The 18,121-nt window shown below is 48.1% G+C and overlaps 2 protein-coding genes and 1 long non-coding RNA gene across 9 annotated transcripts; 2 read left to right on the top strand and 1 right to left on the bottom strand.

Moving 5' to 3' along the window:
• Positions 1 to 2,827: 2,827 nt before the first annotated feature.
• Positions 2,828 to 5,850, bottom strand: LOC120647500. 2 transcript variants are annotated; one of them, XR_005664824.1, is made up of 7 exons: positions 5,502 to 5,850; positions 5,228 to 5,398; positions 4,989 to 5,066; positions 4,812 to 4,898; positions 4,607 to 4,711; positions 3,819 to 4,531; positions 2,828 to 3,733 (listed from the first exon to the last, which is right to left on the bottom strand). XR_005664824.1 is itself a non-coding variant. In XM_039924314.1 (6 exons), exons 1-6 carry the CDS (start codon positions 5,665 to 5,667, stop codon positions 3,882 to 3,884), a joined length of 1,257 nt encoding a protein of 418 aa, XP_039780248.1. In that variant the 5' UTR covers positions 5,668 to 5,850; the 3' UTR covers positions 2,828 to 3,881. The 2 variants fall into 2 exon arrangements, 1 of the variants encoding a protein (XP_039780248.1); XM_039924314.1 differs by having other exon boundaries at positions 2,828 to 4,531.
• On the top strand, positions 4,413 to 5,096 carry LOC120647501. The gene is made up of 3 exons (XR_005664825.1): positions 4,413 to 4,741; positions 4,830 to 4,923; positions 5,043 to 5,096. It is a non-coding gene; the product is annotated as an uncharacterized LOC120647501 (long non-coding RNA).
• Positions 5,851 to 10,061: 4,211 nt separating the features above from the next.
• LOC120647498 (homeobox protein BEL1 homolog) lies at positions 10,062 to 15,873 on the top strand. Of its 6 annotated transcripts, none has more exons than XM_039924309.1 (6): positions 10,063 to 10,323; positions 10,830 to 10,909; positions 11,034 to 11,811; positions 13,305 to 13,681; positions 14,180 to 14,240; positions 14,670 to 15,873. In XM_039924309.1, exons 3-6 carry the CDS (start codon positions 11,080 to 11,082, stop codon positions 15,348 to 15,350), a joined length of 1,851 nt encoding a protein of 616 aa, XP_039780243.1. In that variant the 5' UTR covers positions 10,063 to 10,323; positions 10,830 to 10,909; positions 11,034 to 11,079; the 3' UTR covers positions 15,351 to 15,873. The 6 variants fall into 6 exon arrangements, with proteins under 6 accessions (XP_039780242.1, XP_039780243.1, XP_039780247.1 ...); XM_039924311.1 differs by having other exon boundaries at positions 10,065 to 10,327; XM_039924310.1 differs by having other exon boundaries at positions 10,065 to 10,530.
• Positions 15,874 to 18,121: the final 2,248 nt, after the last annotated feature.

The raw sequence follows: 18,121 nt of genomic DNA, 5'->3' as shown, positions 1-18,121 counted from the left end.
GATGATGGGTCGTCGGGTCGTCAAGCGCGGCGCTAGCTCCAACAGCCGCTAGACAACAATGAAGCTGCACTGGCTGACCGTACCGTCTATCGATCAGCAGGGAGGGGCGAGGCGGCCTGCGGAATGGTTGGAGGTAGGAGAACGAGGAGGAGTTGATGGACAGACCAGGCGCGCGTGCGGTGTCGTCTCGTCTCCAGCTCCAGCCCTGCAGATAGGCTAGCTAGCTAGGGGTGTAGGTCGGAGTATGTAGTGTAGCGCGAAAGGGGCGGTGCCGGCGAGCCCCCGGGGATGGCGCATCGATCACATACGCCGGGGCGGGGGCATGTGAGAGGCCGCTGTCCATCGAGCTGCCGCACTGTGCGTGCGTCGTCTCTCTCTCGGCCCCGGCTCACTCGCCTCTCCATCACCATCCCATAGATGGCGACGCCGGCGTGGGCGTGGTGGTCCGCACGCAGCGTGCCTAGCCTCTGCCTATAGTTGTGCGGTGCCGACTCGATCAATTTAATTATTACTATATATACTCTCGTGGAGAGTACTTATGGGTTCTTGCATTGCATATGCACGATGCAGCTAGCCGTTCGTGTCATCGTACGTACTGTACGTGACGCTGTATATAAACCTGAGATTAGCATGCACACACCGGCACGTCGAGACAAAAAAAAAACAGCTTAGAGTAGTTTTATTTCTCAAATGCGCAGAAAAACTGCACATCTTTATATTAAGAAGAAGAAGTGTACAAGAAATCTTACAAAAACGTCCATCCTGGCATAAGCCAACACCGGAACCCTTGGTTCCGACAAACAACGGCCAACGAAATTACAGTTTAGGGAAATTACATATAGATTTTAGACAACCTAATTGTACCATGCCGGCTGGAATCCAAAGTTGAACCTTGGACTTGACGCAATCCACCACCTTCAAGTAGTTTACAATTATAGTTGGCATGCATGCAGCAGCTTGCAAAGCAAACCAAGTGTCAGCATGCAGTAAACTAGCAAGCAGTAAAGCCGTGGGGATCGTCCCTCCCGTCGGTGCCGACGTGGATACAATAGCTTGAAGCCTTCAACTTTACAAAAGGGGATGTACGTATTTGTCCCTCGTGAGGTCGACCTGGAAATGGAACTGAACCACAGAAGCTGACAGAGAAACACTCGATCCGAAGGACAAGGATCTGCTGCATTGCATCATGCTGCAGCCGGCGACACGGCACTGTTACTGTAGCAACAAGAAGACCGCACACACGTGCGAAACGTCGGCCATACGTGTGTGTCGGGAGAACACACAGCGTGAGCCAATTGATGATTGGTTTGTTGGATTCTACTACTAGCTACTCCCTCTATATGTAAGCATTCGTAACATTCAATTTTTTTACCAAAATATAAGCATTTGTGGAGATTCATGGAACCCACCATTCCTTGGATTCCTCTGCCTCCCACTGTCGTGCACAGAGAAAACAAGAAGGAAAAAATCCCCAAACTCTATCCTCTTCCCCAGCTGCACACGGCTCCTCCTAGAACTCTCCGACCCCTGCTCCACCAGTCCCAAATCGGCCCAGTCGCCACCACCTCTACACCCTTCGTCGCCCCATCCTCAGCCTCCTCCCTCCCCTATGGACGACCCTCCTTCCCCCACGGACGAGACCAGTGACTGGGAGCGTCGGCGCTGGCGAACACAGCGTCACTGGCGTCAGATCCACGAGCGGCGGCGGCGGCTGCAGAACCAGGCCTTGGCGTGGCAAAATAGAGCTATGGCGCGACGGAGGGGAGGTCACGAGGTGGCAATGCGTCGTGCTATTGCGGCGTTGGCGTGGCTCCCTGAGGAGGACGCTCGCTGGATCTAGTGCGGAGGCACAGGTGGGACTTCCTCACGCGTTGCAGGCGGGAGAAGCGGCGGCGGCGGGAGACGCGGCGGCCGCGTTCGCGGCACGCGCGGATGCTGCGGCGTCGGCGGCAACTGGGACGGGGGCGGGAAGAGCTGCGGCGTTCGCGGCTGCTGCGACAAGGGCGGGAGGCACGGCCGCGTTTGCTGGAAGCGCTGCGACGGCGTTGGTGGGCCGTGCCGCGGCTGCGGCGGCCACGGCGGCACCGGCACCTGCACTTGCGGCACCGGCTCCTGCGGCATTGACGGGCGGCACGGCAGCGGCGTGCGCAGGCCATGCGGTGGCTATGCCGTGGCCGGCAGCAGCGGCGGCATCCTTCGCAGGGCGTGGTGGAGCTCTGCCGTCTCTGGCCTCAGATGGCGGCCTCAGGGTCATTCCTGATGAGGACCGAGTCGCTGAGCATGAGGCCATGGAGTTCCATCTTGGAGGACGCCACTGGCTGGACCTTGTGCCTACGAATAGGACCTCCACTGACTTGGTGTCCAACCAGCCAAGCAGCAATGATGGTTCTGCCTGTGGCCCGTCATCAAATGGGTAATGGACTACATCTCTCCTTCATGAACATAGCTTGCAAAGTAATGTGGCATCTTTTGTGTCAAGCTACTACATATAGAAAGGATGATGGTAGTACCAGTAGATTAGAAGTGTTGACTGGGTTGTCGATTGGATGATGCTTTTGGGCGTTATGTTGACATGCTTTTGTGACTTATGGATGCCATATCCTTATGAATAATGTTCTTTGTTTGGTCATAAGCCACAGCCAGATACTACTAGTGTTATGTTTCCAAAGTCCAAAGAAATATTGTGCTGCTAGAACCGGTCATTTACAAAATACTGTGTGTATTTTAATGCAAACAACTGTGACTTATTTCAATCCTTGCAAATGCGTGATGGAATGGCCATATACTAATACTACTATTGTTCCAAAGTCCAAAGAAATAAACTGGATGTTGTAACAGGTCTAACATAATTCATGGTCATTGTGCCGGGACAGTTTAATCATTTACAAAATATGATTGTATATACATGCAAACGAGTTGTGCAGCCACTTCCAAATGCCTAGGCTGCAATATACAAAATATATCCAGCAAAAGTCCTAGTCCTAGTCCACCTTGTCCAAGTGATATCTACAGCAAAAGACATATCCTTCTCTCTTCCCCTCTCATGAACCAGCGATATCTACACCAAAAGACATAACCTCCTCTCGTCCCCTCTCATGAACCAGCAATATGTACACCAAAAGACATATCCTTCTTTCTTCCCCCATTATGCAGCATACAATTATTGTAGGACAGCATGATAAAGCTCACGATCAATGCTAAGGCTGTTGGGAAGCATTCCTGCAGCCTCGAGCGCTTCCTTGTTCATATGGGCGATCTTATAACCGTTTCCTCCTCCTTTTTTCATGACTTCTATCATGCAGCCTTGTAGAGTCAAGAAGACATTTCTAATTTTGGATTCATCATAATTACTGAACTCTTTTTGTACATTCTGAATTAAATCATTCATGTTCTTGGAGCTTGTAAAAAAGGTCTTGGATTGTAGGGATGCGAAGAAACCCAGGTCTAGAACATTCAAATCCGGTGAGTTAGCTGGCTGGTTGAAGATACGAATGTTTATCCCTGTTTGGCGAACTGCGTGACAAAATGCCTCATCATTTGGTTCTATATGTGTGCGTGCGTTATCTTGTTGGATCCAGATTGTCTCTCCTCTAGCTTCGCGGGGCTACTTTGCAACAATAGCTGGAAGAACCTTTGTGATAAGGTAGCTTCTACTAACATCCCTTGTCGCATTGATTGGTTTTGTGATTGGAGTACCCTTGTCTCTATATTTGCCTCCTCTTTGCGTTGGTTCCTGAAATATGGGACAACAGAATTAAATTGACTACCTTGGTCAAACACAAACAAAAAAACATCTGCATTGGTCATTAGAAATACACCTGTCTCACAAAGGGCCATATGCCTAGTTTGCCATCAAAGTAGCATTACCCTTCAGCATTATATCATGGTGGACATACAGCACATAGGAGCATACATTTAGGAATAGAATTCTTGTTATGAATTGTTCTTAATGGATCCTCTTCCTCAGGCAGCATGTAGAATCTCTTTGCTTTTTTGGTGGTGTTGAACCATTTCTCATCTGTGTGAATAATATTTCTCATATCAATAAACTGCAATGTACCTGCATCTAGCATACCTAGACAATATTGCAGCCGTGTCTTCTTGTTGTCGTCTCGCAAATATGGCTTGAGAGTGTTAGAGTGTCGACGTATCTTGCCTTGTTTGAACAAGCAGTGCAGCGTTGACCTGTTCACACCTAGTTCATGAGCTAAAGCCCTAAGAGTGGTCCTTTTATTCAAAGGTATTGTTGCAATTCTAGACATATCAATGGCAACCTTCTTGCGACCACAATTCTTTTTCCTTTTGCATGATACATAGACTGGTACACCTGCAGCAAGGCACTGCTTCGCTGTCCTCCATATAGCTTGCACATAGCACCTATTAATATTGAACAAATGGGCTACTATCGTGGTGGTCCTTTTCAATTTGCCATTCACGCTTCGGAGAAGTAAAGCTTCATAAATTGCTTGTCTTTTGTTGTCTGACAAATTCTTCCTTTTGTTCACCATGGCGGCATGTTCAGTTTGGCTGCCTATGACATCATTATCATTCCAAAGTCATTATGTGATTATTATGAAACTAATATATTTTTTAATGTTGTTTTAACCTTGATCAACATTTTCTGCATCACTGGACCCGTCGAGCGCCTCTTCGTCCAAGGCAAAGTTGAGATCAAAGGTGGTTGTTTCATCGGCGTCATTGAACGCAGAAGCTAGATGTACAAATCAAAGAAAAATCAGATGTACAACCTTTACACGAAGCCTTGAATCGTGAAGTTGATGGATGTAAAAAATTTGAGTAATTGAAAATACCTTGATTGCCATGTTCAGTGGACCATTGGAGCTCGTCTTCGGCGAAGCTGACATGAAAATCGACCGCATACACATCGGCGTCCTCATCTACACGGTGGCAGTAAGAAGAACGGTAAGACAATAAAATGAAAGGCATCAATTAGTTGCCGACTGCTTTTAACTTTACATGTACTGTACCTGCCTCCTCTTGCTCGAAATCCATGTTTGAAACCAAGGTTGCTGGTGCTGCAGGGGCATTGAAGCCATCCACTTCATCTACACAGCAGAGTAAGAAAAGTATGAAGTGAAACCCATAACCAAAGCTTGTCCAAGTGTTTAGATGCTCAAATAAAGTCTGAGGTAAAACCCAGAACCAAAGCAAACCAAGTGTTTAGTAGCATCAATGCTGTGTGTTGTGGTCCAACAAATTCACTAACCTGGGTCATACACAGCCATGTGGAGGTCAAAAGAAGCTGCGGCGGCCACGGCGGCACCGGCACTTGCACTTGCGGCACCGGCACCTGCGGCGTTGACAAGCGGCACGACAGCCATGTTGCGGCACGACAAGTTAGTTGCTACTGCAGGTGCATTGAACCCATCCAGCACATCTACATGGAAGAGTGAGAAGACTCAGGTGAAACCCATAACCAAAGCAAATCAAGTGTATGCATGCATGAAAACTGCGTGCTTTTGTCCAACAAATTCTCTAACCTAATTCGTATGCTGCCATGTTGAGGTCAAAAGAAGGTGCTCCATGTCTATCTCCCAGGGGGTGGGCTCCAACAGGTGGTGGGAGGTCATGGCCATGAGCTAAATCTCCTAGAGGATCATCTTCTTCCTCTGCTTCTTCTGGTGGAACGTTGAGGTCCAGGGCCATGGGGGGGGCGTGGTGTGGCTGTGGGATTCTGGAGTGTTGGTGGTGGAATGCTGGTGGTCCACAGCTTTATGTACTGCTGACACTTTTTGGTTGTTTGAAGTTGGCACCTGCATTTTTGGCGCCAGTAGGAAAATAGTGCTGTTGTACTTTTCTTTTGGAAGGTGCGGGAATGTAGCAATATTTTAGTCCTCCTTGCATGCGCCGCTGTCTGGAGCTCTGGATATGTCAGAACAATTTGGGGGCACATGCGTAATTTTATCTCTCCACTATTTTTTGGATTTGAATGTCCCAAATGCTTACATATTGGGACGGAGGGAGGGAGTAGGAGAGCTATAGGTTCTGTAGCTGGATAATGATACTCGAGCGAGTGCATGCGCGCGTACGTGCACTAGTACAGCATGGGCTACTGCCTACTGCTACTAGCTACTAGCTACTAGCTAGATATTAGGGTGGGGTGTGTGTGTAGCCTCGGTAGACGACGGTACGTGTGATGAGCTGATTGCTGACTTGCGCGGCCGGCGCAGGTGAGCGGATCGGATCGGAGGTCGTCGCGTCAAGCAGCGGCCGGCGGTCCGCGCACTCCGCCTCCGTCTGTGAGGAGGATTATATTCAGGCCGCGTTTAGATGTTTCGTAAAAAAAAGTTTGCGATAAAATCTTATTAATTTGAAGTACTAAATGAAATCTATTTACAAAGCTTTTTGCATTGATGGGTTGTAAATCGCGAGACGAATCTAATGATGCTAATTAATTCATAATTAATTAATAATTAGCGGATGGTTACTGTAGCATCACTGTTGCAAATCATGAATTAAGTAGGCTCATTAGATTCGTCTCGCGATTTACAGTCCATCCATGCAAAAAGTTTTGTAAATAGACTTCATTTAGTACTCCATACATATGTCGACGTGACATTTTTTTTACGTTTACGGAGTTTATGGGGTGGAAAATAAACATGACCTCATTCATTCGCGCAGACATTTCAGCCGAAACTGGCGGCAGTGGCAGATCAACTCCCGGCCGGACCAGGGAGTCAAGGTCCGCGCGCGAATTGTAATCCGTTGCGGATTCTTCACCAACCACGCCAGGCCATCCATCAGGCCAGTTGGCGTGAGCGATCGAGAGGGCGTCTTCGTCGTCGGCGAAACGCGCGACTCCGGCGCGCGCTGCGGTGTCCGTCGCGGGCCCCGCCCCGATCGACTTAACCGGCAGCGGCAGGCCAGCCTCCGTCATCCGATCCATCGAAGCGGAGATGGATGCCTTTGCTTTGCTGCCTCCGATAGATCCTCGCTCGCGTCTTGTAATCTGGGGCCGCGGCCGCGTGAAAAATTAAATCCAGCGGCGTCAGTAATTCTTCCAGGCTGGCAGGACACAAAGTTGAAACGATCAGGGATTAAGGGCCGGCTGGGGGATTAAGCTTTAATTTCAAGCTGCTGCTGCTGCTGCTGCTGCAGATTTTTACCGTCAGCTGGACTAATGGCGATCCTTGTACTCCCTCGGCCGTGTTGGTAAAGCAGGAAGTCGTTTTGAATGTCTTAAGTCAAATATTTTAAATTTTGATTATAAATAAAATTTCTTCGGTTGAGTTTGAAAATGTGAAAGCGATGCAAGTTTGGTAATGCGGAGCTCATTTGCAGTTCTCTTCAAACTGTGCATACACCAAGCATGCAGATGCATGCGATTCCTCAGACCAAATAATTAAACACCGCCATGCAATATGCATCCAGTTCAAAGCAAGCAAAGATAGATCGATATTCTGGCTACTATTATCTTGACGGATTATTCTCTTGGCCTATTTGCCTCATGAACCTGCTTGTCGTAGCAAACTGGTTTCGTCGCCTGCTTACTGTTCGTTCTTTCTTCCTTTGCATGTGTGGATGTATGCTGTCATGGGCGACGCAACCATGACGTGCATCGGATGGAAGAACTAGCCACAGGAGCTAGTAGATAGGTAGCTAGCTCACGTGTGAGCCCAGCCTCTCTCTTGTTTTCTACAAAGGAATGCTGAGTCGTTTGGATTATGCGAGTGATAGGATTTGATGACACGAAAACAGGCGAAAAGCTTTGAAGAAAGTGATGCGGGGGAAGCAGGGATGAGGGATTCAACTGATGGATTGAAAAGACTTGGGAGTAGGCCGGGATGAACACTGGTCGATCGATTAATTTACAAACTAGATGCCAAATTGAGGAAAGAACAAAGGTCCGATCTTTGTGATCATTCTTTATTTACTTATTATATTAGTTAGTGCTACGATCAATAATAATCGGGACATATATCATCTCACCGATGAACATATATACGTGCGTAAAGATTATAGCTTATTTTCAGATGTCTTTTTATTCTCTTCATACAAACAATTTTAATGTAACTAGTAAGGTCGTTAGCTGCAAGACTAATGTAAGCTTTAATGTGACAATGCTGTTCTCTCCTCTAAAAAAATGGTAATGTTGACTCCCATGAATAATTCAGCAAAAAAAAAACATGTAACTGAAGAATGGTAACAAAATAAGGAAAAGCAATAGAGATGTTGATGGCCCCGGCCCACAAATATGCATGGCCCCACCGGTCTTTTTCATCTACTGTTTTAATTGCAATTAGTTGGAAACGGTGGACCACTCTTGCCCCAGTTGGTGCCAGGCCCTACTTCCGTAATATTTTGTGGGGAGAGCAAGCTATTGGTGCACACATATATGCCTTCTAAAGTCCGTTTTCTTTTTAACCAAATTCTTTTTCCGTGCTGGTTTATTTTTTTTAAGAAAAGATTCGCCAATTTCTAGTATGGAAATAGCTATACATGCGACCAGACTTTTCATATAAGTTATATGACTGAATCAGTGTTATTTTGTTTGTCCTTTGTGAATCTAATCCGTGTTCTGAATTAATGGCTGAGTTCGATCGTCGTACATTGGAAAATAAACACATCTCATGAAATTTTGAATAGCAAACCTACACAGAACATATCCCATGAGACAAAACAGAATAAACAACTCACTAGACCCGCGGTAGAAACTGAAATTAACTGTAGCTTTTTAATGTTGTAATGGTTGCATAAGGGCAGTCCCAACCCAGACTCTACCATGGAGTCTAAGTATATTTATAGTCCTCTATTTATAGTTTTTTTTTGCTAATGTGACACCCTAATTATTGAAGAAAGAAGGGGAAAAAAAACTTGATTTCTAGATAAGACCTCAAGTCTACGCGTCCTTCGATGCCCAAGAAGTCAGGGAGACTCGCGTTGTGGAAGGGGCGTGGAGTCCATGGATCTTGTGATGGAAGAAAAATAATAAATGATTTTATGTATAGAAACTACTATTACACATTTTGCATTGGGAAGTATAATTTCTTGTGATGGAGTCTTTGAGACTTAAGACTCTACGAGTGGAGTCTGCATTGAGACTGCCCTAAATAGTTTAGCCATGGGTATGCTATATTTATTGACGTTGTACATGGACCGCTGACATAATAAGTTATTTGGTTTCTTGTCCAAGGTCAATATCATGTCCGATCCTCAACGATAGCCGACATTTATCCCATTAAGCCAATTTAATATGTATGCTTTCTCAAGCATGAGTAGTGTTTATCAGCATCAGCAAATATATAATAATACAAATGGACCTCGGTAACCAACGAAAAAACTGAGGTAGACATTGTGCAAGTGTGCACTTGCATCATCTTGATTTGTGTCCTACCGTCAACACAGTAGTGTCTCTTCAATTGTTAACAGGAGGATAGATTACTTCTCATAGTAATACCCATTTTTTGAAAGGTCAATGCATGCTTTTTATGTTCACATATACGTAAGCTACATCTGTTCATTCAATTGCAACAATAGCCTATATAGGAAGAATTACAATTTAAGTTTGTGATTTATATAATTTCCTCTTGCAGCACTCAAAATGGTAACCCCCAAAAATATTTTGACTCGCTCAAATGAAGCTAGCCAGTAAGAAACATTACTAGCAGTTGGGCCGTCCAGTTCTTTTCTTTATGGCCTCCTTGGTAGGGCTCCAGTTCCGGCTCCAAAACCAGCTCTAGCTAGAGCCCTGTCAAACAAGATGCTCCATCAGCAGCTCCACCAGCACCAAATTGAGAGAGCTGAAGCACTTTTTGGGGTGCTCCAGTGGAGCCGGCTGAGCCACAAAACGTGGTTTCACCAGCTCCAGCCCTTGGAGGAGCCCTCCCAAGCGGGACCTTAGATGAACAAAATAATGTTCCAGCCTTTGCGCCAAGAGGTACATGTAGCAAATTAATAAGCCCTAGATGGGGGGTAGTATATTATTTAGCAAAAAGGAAAGAGGGACTCAAATAAAGTGATCAGTAGTCCAATTATGAATTAATCTGCTGGGGTGACGCAATTACCCTCTCCAGATACATACAAATACTGGCGCTACCACTCGTGAGTCGATCGAGACCAGAAGATATTTGGATGGGATGTATGCAGCGGACGAGTGCTAGCAGTGGCACGGGCAGAGTGCATAGAGGAAGTAGAGCACACGCAGTGCAGGCAGGCAGGCAGCGGCAGGGCGTGGCGAGAGCTTGACGCGGCAACCACCACCACCAACACCAACACGCCCCGGCCGGCGAGCTGACCACCAGGGCGAGGGACTCAGGGAGCTCATCTCATCAGTCATGGGCCGATGAGCGAGCAGCTCGCCATGTATGTATGCTGCTTTTCCTGCCTGCCGAGCCGTCGCCCCCACCTTTTTCCCGTTTCCTGCTCGCTCGCTTGCTTTTTGCGGCGATGAGATCTTTGGTTTGGTTGGTTTCTTTGAGACCCAGGCGTCCAAATCACCCTGCCTTTTGATCCCAATTTCCTCCTTTTCCCTGCCCTCCCAACACAAAGCAAGATTCTTGCTTGTGCGAGGTAAAGGGCCTCCCTATAGCTCCTACTATTGCCTAGCCGCTCTTGCCCGGATTTGCATATATTTGCACGCTAGCTACTTGCAACGCATCTTATTTTGACTTGATTATTGCATATGTTTTCTGTGTCTGTTACTCTCGATCCATCGTATCGCCGGTGCTGATCGATGAGTAGCCTTATTACCAGTAGCAGGCTAGTAGCGCCATGGATCACTGCTAGCTGCTCTCTGCTGCTGCTGGTACTTGAGCTCAGTACTAACTGCCTCCCTCCTCCTCCTCTTCTTCTGCTTCTCTATCTTCTAGTTATGTCGGGAAAGATTTGGTCGGCCAGGCTCTCCCTCTGAAGGACTGAGACGCTAGCCACTTTAATTTGCACGACAAAAGTGAGTTCTGCCTTTCGTTGTTCCTACTCTTTGTTTTCCTGTATGTCGTGCTTTGGCGGCCCTCAGCTAGCTACCCGTGCTTTGCTGATTGCCGCCTTAATTGTGTGCGCCTGTGCTTTTTAAGGGAGGAAGCCTTGCTTTCGGTGTGCCGCCGATCGAGCCTGACGGAGATGGCGCACGATCCCAGCCTGGGCTTCGCGGATTACTTCTCGGCGGCGGCGGACGCCACGGCGATGGAGGAGGGGGCGCCCGAGCTGTACGGCTTGCACGCCGACATGGAGTTCCTGGCCATGCGAGGAGGCCTGGCCGCCATGCCGGCCGCGACGCACGGCCACGGTCACGGTCACAACAAGGCCGTGCTCGACGACGACGCGGGGCCAGACGGCGGCTCCGCCACGGACGCGGCCACCATGCAGTTCCTGAGCTCCGGCGGCCACCAGCAGCAGCAGCCGAGCCAGGCGCCGCTGTCGCTGTCGCTGTGCCGGCCCGATGGCGCCGGCGGCGTGGGCGTGACTTTGCACGAGCACCTCGGCGGCTCCTCCCGGCACCATCAGCAGCAGCCGCCCCCCGCGGCGTGGATGGAGCACGACTACTCGGCGGCCACGCAGGGGACGCAGCACGCGGCGGCGGCGTGGCACCTGCGCAGCTCGAGGTTCCTCCTCCCGGCGCAGCAGCTCCTGCACGAGTTCTGCAGCCTCCCCGTCGACAGCGCCGCGAAAAACAAGCAGCGCGCCAAGCAGGCATCATCAACGGCAAAGCCGCCGCCGCCGCCGCAGCAGCAAGAAGACGGCGGCGAGGGTTCGTCGTCGTCGGCCTGCTGGGCCCCGTCGCCGCAGATCCAGGCCATGGAGGCGCTGGAGCTGCAGCGGCTCAAGGACAAGCTCTACATCATGCTGGAAGAGGTACGGTGAGCGATCGATCGATCATGGAGCGATAGATGAGAGGCAGGCAGGCAGGGCATGGCAGCTCGATCATATCATATCTGTAGTGTAGGGTAGCTAATATAATCCTGATTAGCTAGCTATCTATGCCGGGCGGGCCCTGGTCCAAGACGCACGACGAATCTGAGGGGCCGGGGGAGGAAAAGGTAACAGCAGGAAAGTACTTGGAGTTCATCAATTATGGTTGCCGGAAGGGTGCACCTGCGACTAGGGCAGGGAAGGGGCACTATTCCGGGGCCTCACCCTTGGCTTTTGGAAACCTCTATTCCTTTCGCTTAGGTATCTTCCACGGTCTATCTACTGGCCAGGTCCCCTCCCTAGCCGGCCGGCCGGTCATACATGCGGCTGTGCTGGTGCAGCAGGCTGCAGCGGACTCTCACACACAGTAGTCTCTGCACAGCGCCATGACTCTGCGAGTGCAAGAAGTACTAGCAGCTCCACGGCCTCTATCTCTCTTGTGCGTGCCCATCCCTTGCCATTCAATGCCCCGGCTCGGCTAGCTCGCACAGGCAGTCACACGTACAGGAAAATTTTTACTACTGCTGGTACTACTGTAGTGCTGCTGCTGAGAAGTTGCAAGCAGGCTGAGGAGCTGCAGCTGCAACTCTTGAGCTCGTGCATGTGAATTGGACCTTGCAGAGTTCTAGGGTGGCTGGCCACCAGGGGCAGAGAGGACTGCCCAAGTCTTCTATACAAGTTACTGCACTAGCAGTTGTTACCGTTTCAATTATTGGCCATCACTTGTTACTGCGTCCGTCTACGTACGTATCCGTGCTCTGCACACTCTAGGGTCTGTTTGGCAGGGCTCCGGTTCCTCCAAAAACAGTTTCGGCTCCGGCTCCTCAGATGGAGCGGCTTTTCTGGTAGAGCTGGAGCCGTTTTAGAAAATGTTTGGCAAAACAGCTTCACTTGTTAGATTGATGTGTAAACCGTGTGAAGCCACGATTTCATGGCTTCACCTTGCCTGTGTAAGCCGCCGATGGCTTCAGAAGTGGCTTCACACGTGAAGCCGGTTACAAAAACAAACGTTTGGGAGGGCTTCGCCTGGAGCCACTCGTGAAGCTGCTCCCGAAACCCTCCCAAACGGGGCCCTAGTTGAACTTGCATTGCGTACGAATATAATCTTGCTAGTGGTTAGGAGCAGCTAGCAGCTAAACTAGTATGTACTCCGTAGAACCATGCATATATAGGAGTGGAAAAGTCTGCGCTGTCTGTCAAAATGTAAAAAATGTCAATTATATATGTATGTATTCGAGTTTGTTTCGTTAGTTATTACTACTGTTGGGTATATATACTAGTATAGATGCATGCATGTATTAATTTTAATTTCTACGACGCGTCGTCTATCTATTTTCTGACCCAAAATATAATGGGAAATATATGCGATGCGATGCGTGCGTGTACGTGCATTATTATTTATTTATTTAAGAGTATAACTTTGTACTCCAATGCAGGTGGACCGGAGATACAGGAGGTACTGCGAGCAGATGCGTTCGCTGGCTGGCGGGTTCGAGGCGGTGGCCGGGGAGCGCGCGGCGGCGGCGTACACGGCGCTGGCGTCGCGCACCATCTCGCGGCACTTCCGGAGCCTGCGGGACGGGATGGTGGCGCAGCTGCAGGCGGCGCGCAAGGCGCTCGGGGAGAAGGCGGACGTGTCCGTGCCCGGGATGACGCGCGGGGACACGCCACGCCTGCGGGTGCTCGACCAGTGCATCCGCCAGCACAAGGCGCTCGGCATGCCGGAGACCCACCCGTGGCGACCGCAGCGCGGCCTACCCGAGCGCGCCGTCACCATCCTCCGGGCCTGGCTATTCGAACACTTCCTGCACCCGTAAGCTTGCATTATATTAGCTTGCTGCTTTAATTTCACACGCATCAAATATATATAATGCTTGGTATATATATATATATATATGATGACCGCCATTTAATTTGCAATATATATACTCCCTCCATTCTCAAATATATGACGCTTAGGACAAGTTGTTTAGTTCAAAACGAACTAATTTTGTTGTCCTAAACGTCATATATTTGAGAATGGAGGGAGTACTTACTAATTAAGTGATGCCAGCTACATATAGCTACTGTACATACGTGTCACGAATATACTCTCCGATCCTTCTATGTCATGCTTAAGTTTGTTTTATTACTAAAAATTCAATTCAATTAAATGCATATGCGTTTGGCCAGTCAGGAACATCTTTTCGCATAAACTAAATAATGGGTTTATATATGTATGTACCATTTCATAACAATGCATGCCCAAACTAACTTTATTTTCGTTCCTATATATTATTGTCATGCATGTTCAAATCATCTCGATCACCAGGTATCCAAGCGACGTGGATAAGCACATTCTGGCTCGCCAAACGGGCCTCTCACGGAGCCAGGTACTATTATTTTTGCATATAAATAAATAAACTCTAGCTCTCCATCAGCTGAACTAAATTTTAGATCCACACATGCATGCATGCATTTCATACAAAATTAAGAAAAAAAAAGGAAGGTTGAATTGTCAACATTGGCCTACGTGTTGTTTGCATCGACCGGGCAGGCGTCTGATCAGAATAATATAAATGATCTGTATGCAATTGCGTGTTGCGCCCCGGCCCGCTGATTCGATCCGCGTCGCGTAGATGGCACATCAATTCATGATTGGTTGCCATGTCATGGTCGTGCCGCCATGTCCTCTTGTGCCTGCAAACGTTCCCAGAAAAGATTCCTTCTTTTATTACATAGGCAACATCCATGACATGATCCGTGCACCTCTCACTCACTACAACAACGACGCGATATGATCGACACTGCATGTGCCGCAGGTGTCCAACTGGTTCATCAATGCGCGGGTGAGGCTGTGGAAGCCCATGGTGGAGGAGATGTACGCGGAGGAGATGAAGGCGGACGCCCAGCAGCAGGACGATGACGGCGGCGGTGCCAGCTGCGGGGGGCAGCAGAGCACAAACCCTAATTATAACCCTAGCAGCAGCGAGGCGGCTGATGCCGCGGACAGAGGAGGTGTGGACCGGAAGCCGACGCGGGAGCAGCTCATGATGCACGACGCGGGCTCGCTCGCCTCGGTCGTGAACATCGGCGGCGCGGGCGGCGCCGGCGTCTCGAGGCTGGACAACTTGGGCATCATGGTGGACCACCTGGACTTCGACTCGTACGGCGGGGACCAGCAGCAGCAGCAGCAGGCCGCGGGCGGCTTCGGCGGCGTGTCCCTGACGCTGGGCCTGCAGCAGCACGACTCTCACGACGGCGGCGTGAACATCGCGTTCGGCGCGCCGACGCCGCCGTCCGCGCACCACCACGGCGGCGCCGCGGGGTATCTGTTCGCGACGGTGGGCGGTCAGCAGCAGATGGACAGCGGCGTGCACCCGGGGCCGCACGGCCACCACGCCCAGTTCGGCGCGGCGGCCGGCATCGAAAGCGGCGAGGCGCAGGAGCACTACCGGAGCCTCGGCGCCGGGTTCCACCTTCTGCGTGACCTGGCCGGGTGATAGAGATCGAGAGCGAGCGAGCTCGCTGCGGGCGGATGATGAGTTGTGACCGATGGGGATGTCGTACCGGCGCCTAGCGTGCGTCCGGTCCAGTGCCGCAATTGTTGGGCTCCGACTCCGATCGATCCCCCGGCCGGCCGGCGCGCGGCAGGTGATGATCGAGGTCTCCATCGATCGATCGCCACCGCGCGCGCGCGCCGAGTTGGCCTACTGCCGCCTGCTGTGCTGTGTTATTATGTAGTAGCATGGGAGAATGATGGAGCAGTAGCAGTTTGGACGCGCGCAGGCGCAGCTAACCGGCCGGCCGGAGGTAGCTAGTGGACGACACACGCATGCATGCAGCTAGTTTAATTGTTTGTCGATCAAATTGGTGAAGGGCTGAAGGCATTCAAAAACTCAATTTATGCCAGGCGATACATGTTGCTCGATCACATCAGTTGATGCATGCATGACCATGAATTGTTTATATATTAACCTATACTGTATATGCATCTTGTGATTAATAATTGCTAGTATTGCCACATTGGCTCTGCAGAAAAGTCTTCGTTCCACACGTACGGTTACTAGCTGCTGTTGGCTCCTTCATGCACCCAGGAGTTTAGTACAATAGTACTCCTGCAGTTTACAAAAAAAAAACATGCAAGATGCATGCTCAGTAACCTTTATGACACTCTCAAGCACATAATGAGTGATCATACTGACTATATACTGATATATGTACACTAGCTAGAATCGGTAATAACAAAAAAAAATGTATAAACAAGTATATGCATGCAACCGCTTGAAGAATCAAATACGGAGTATGTGCAATGATCGAGTGAATAAATATCAACAGTTTTTTTAGAAAACAAACTGCAGGTGTCAAATACATATCAAACATGATCGAACACGAGGAGTTTCTGTCAAGCTATATAGCAAATACATATATAAATTAAAGAGGCCGATCGCAGTCGTCGTAGCCCAGCCGTGCATGTCCAATAGTTAATCTCCGGTTGCTTGCTTGCCGCGACACTGCAACCGGCAATCATTAGGCATGCTTAAGCAGAAACTTAAATTATGTCTGTCGAGACCACAATGACGGATTTGTGTAAAGCTCCGGAGATTTGGTCAGGTAGGATGTCACTTTCGTGATCTGCCAACTTATTTGGGCGTCGTCATCACACCAGGCACAAGAACAAAAGTTGTCAATCACAAATGCTGTTATATATCTCACAACACTTCGTCAGTAGCATCGCGTGCTTTACATATTCAAGATTCGTCCTTGTATATATATACAGGAAGTAGTAGTGCAAATCACCTTTTTCGAAGAAACATTACTGCAGTAGTAATAAATTTGTGCCATCCTCTTTTTCTTTTTTTTTAAAAAAAACAACTATGAATCCCAAAAGATAGCTCTAGGGATTTTCACCACTTAGTTCAAAATTTGAACTGAATTTGTCCTATTCAATCACCGCTGCATCGAAAAAAAAGAAAACAATATATAATAGGTTGGATTTGAGATTTATTTGGACCTAGTGGTTCTTTTGCATCAATGCCTCCACAATATGCCCAACTCAAGAAACTAGTTTCACCATTTATTTCACTTTTGCACTTGCTTCTCTTGGGTATATTTCAGTTAATTAGTTTTTCCTACGGTTAATTAACTAGCTAGATAGACCATCCTATTATACAATACTTAATCAATCAGGTCCACAATTGAAAATATCAATAAATATGATCAGCAACTTTTCGGTTCTACGAGTTAATTACCTTATAGTAGAATTTAAAGTGAAATCTAGAAATTTTTGTCACTCAAGTGTCATATATTATAAAATATAATAAAAATATCACTTTCAATGATATAAATGGAACGTTATAAAAGTCCAATCAAACTCTATCCCAGTGGAAGAGCAAGTAGCTACCATTCATACCGGAACGAGAGGATAACATGTATTGTACTGATGATTGGATAACGATCATGTTTTTTAGTATCTACCATTTTTTAGAAAGCTCAGCAATAGTTTGTAATTGAACCTATCACGTCATCTCTCACGTCAGATACGTAGAGACCAAGCTCATGGCTAAGGTCCCTCAAATCCCCATAATCAAAATCATGCCGATAAAGATTTGCTAAGCTCATCATTTTTTGTATATTAAAACCCTGAAATGAGTCTCTTGGACTAAAAGCAGCCGAGCAAAGAAACGGTCCAGATATTGTTTCATTGAAACGGCTATCGCGCTCTTGAAGTAGGAAATCAATAACATTAGTAAAACAACCTACTTGATAGTAATGCCTTTTTGTCATTTCATATTTATGTCTCCGCTTCTTGGAATCAATGTAATTATCTTCCATTTCCAATTTGCAAATATCATTCTTGTCACAAAACTCATGCACATCATCTAATATTTTTTCCCTATTTTTCTCTTCAAAGCTCATCCTAGTGGCATCTACTTGCTTTCACACATTTAATAGCATCCTTCCCTTGCAATGCTAAAGACAAGCTGTTTGTGATTCCTAATATTGTCAACATGAGATGCAAATATATGTTAAAGTCAAAAGATCCAAAGTACTTTAAAATATTTGATGTTTGGTCATCTTTTTTCATTCCTTTTAATTATTTTCATAATTTCTAGCGCCTTGACTATTGTAGGAAACATATTGATCAAGGCCCTGTTCGGTTGCACTTAAAAGTGCTGGCTGGGCTGGGCTGCGGGCTGGGCGCAGAGTACATACTGGACTGCTGGCTGGGCGTGCTGGGAGCCGCTGGGCATGCTGGAAAAATGGCTGGCTG

Source organism: Panicum virgatum, chromosome 9K (assembly GCF_016808335.1).
Source record: "Panicum virgatum strain AP13 chromosome 9K, P.virgatum_v5, whole genome shotgun sequence".
Classification (NCBI taxonomy): Eukaryota; Viridiplantae; Streptophyta; class Magnoliopsida; order Poales; family Poaceae; genus Panicum; species Panicum virgatum.
Note: the sequence above shows the minus strand (reverse complement) of the source record. Positions and strands in the feature narration are given on the sequence as shown.

Coding starts and splice junctions, on each gene's coding strand:
- LOC120647498 (XM_039924308.1), top strand. CDS start 11,080: ATGGCGCACGATCCCAGCCTGGGCTTCGCGGATTACTTCTCGGCGGCG. Junction 13,682..14,179: donor TTCGAACACTTCCTGCACCC/GTAAGCTTGCAT, acceptor CTCGATCACCAG/GTATCCAAGCGACGTGGATA. Junction 14,241..14,669: donor CGGGCCTCTCACGGAGCCAG/GTACTATTATTT, acceptor CATGTGCCGCAG/GTGTCCAACTGGTTCATCAA.
- LOC120647500 (XM_039924314.1), bottom strand. CDS start 5,667: ATGGCCCTGGACCTCAACGTTCCACCAGAAGAAGCAGAGGAAGAAGAT. Junction 4,899..4,988: donor TTTCGAGCAAGAGGAGGCAG/GTACAGTACATG, acceptor GCCACCGTGTAG/ATGAGGACGCCGATGTGTAT. Junction 4,712..4,811: donor CACTGAACATGGCAATCAAG/GTATTTTCAATT, acceptor TTGTACATCTAG/CTTCTGCGTTCAATGACGCC.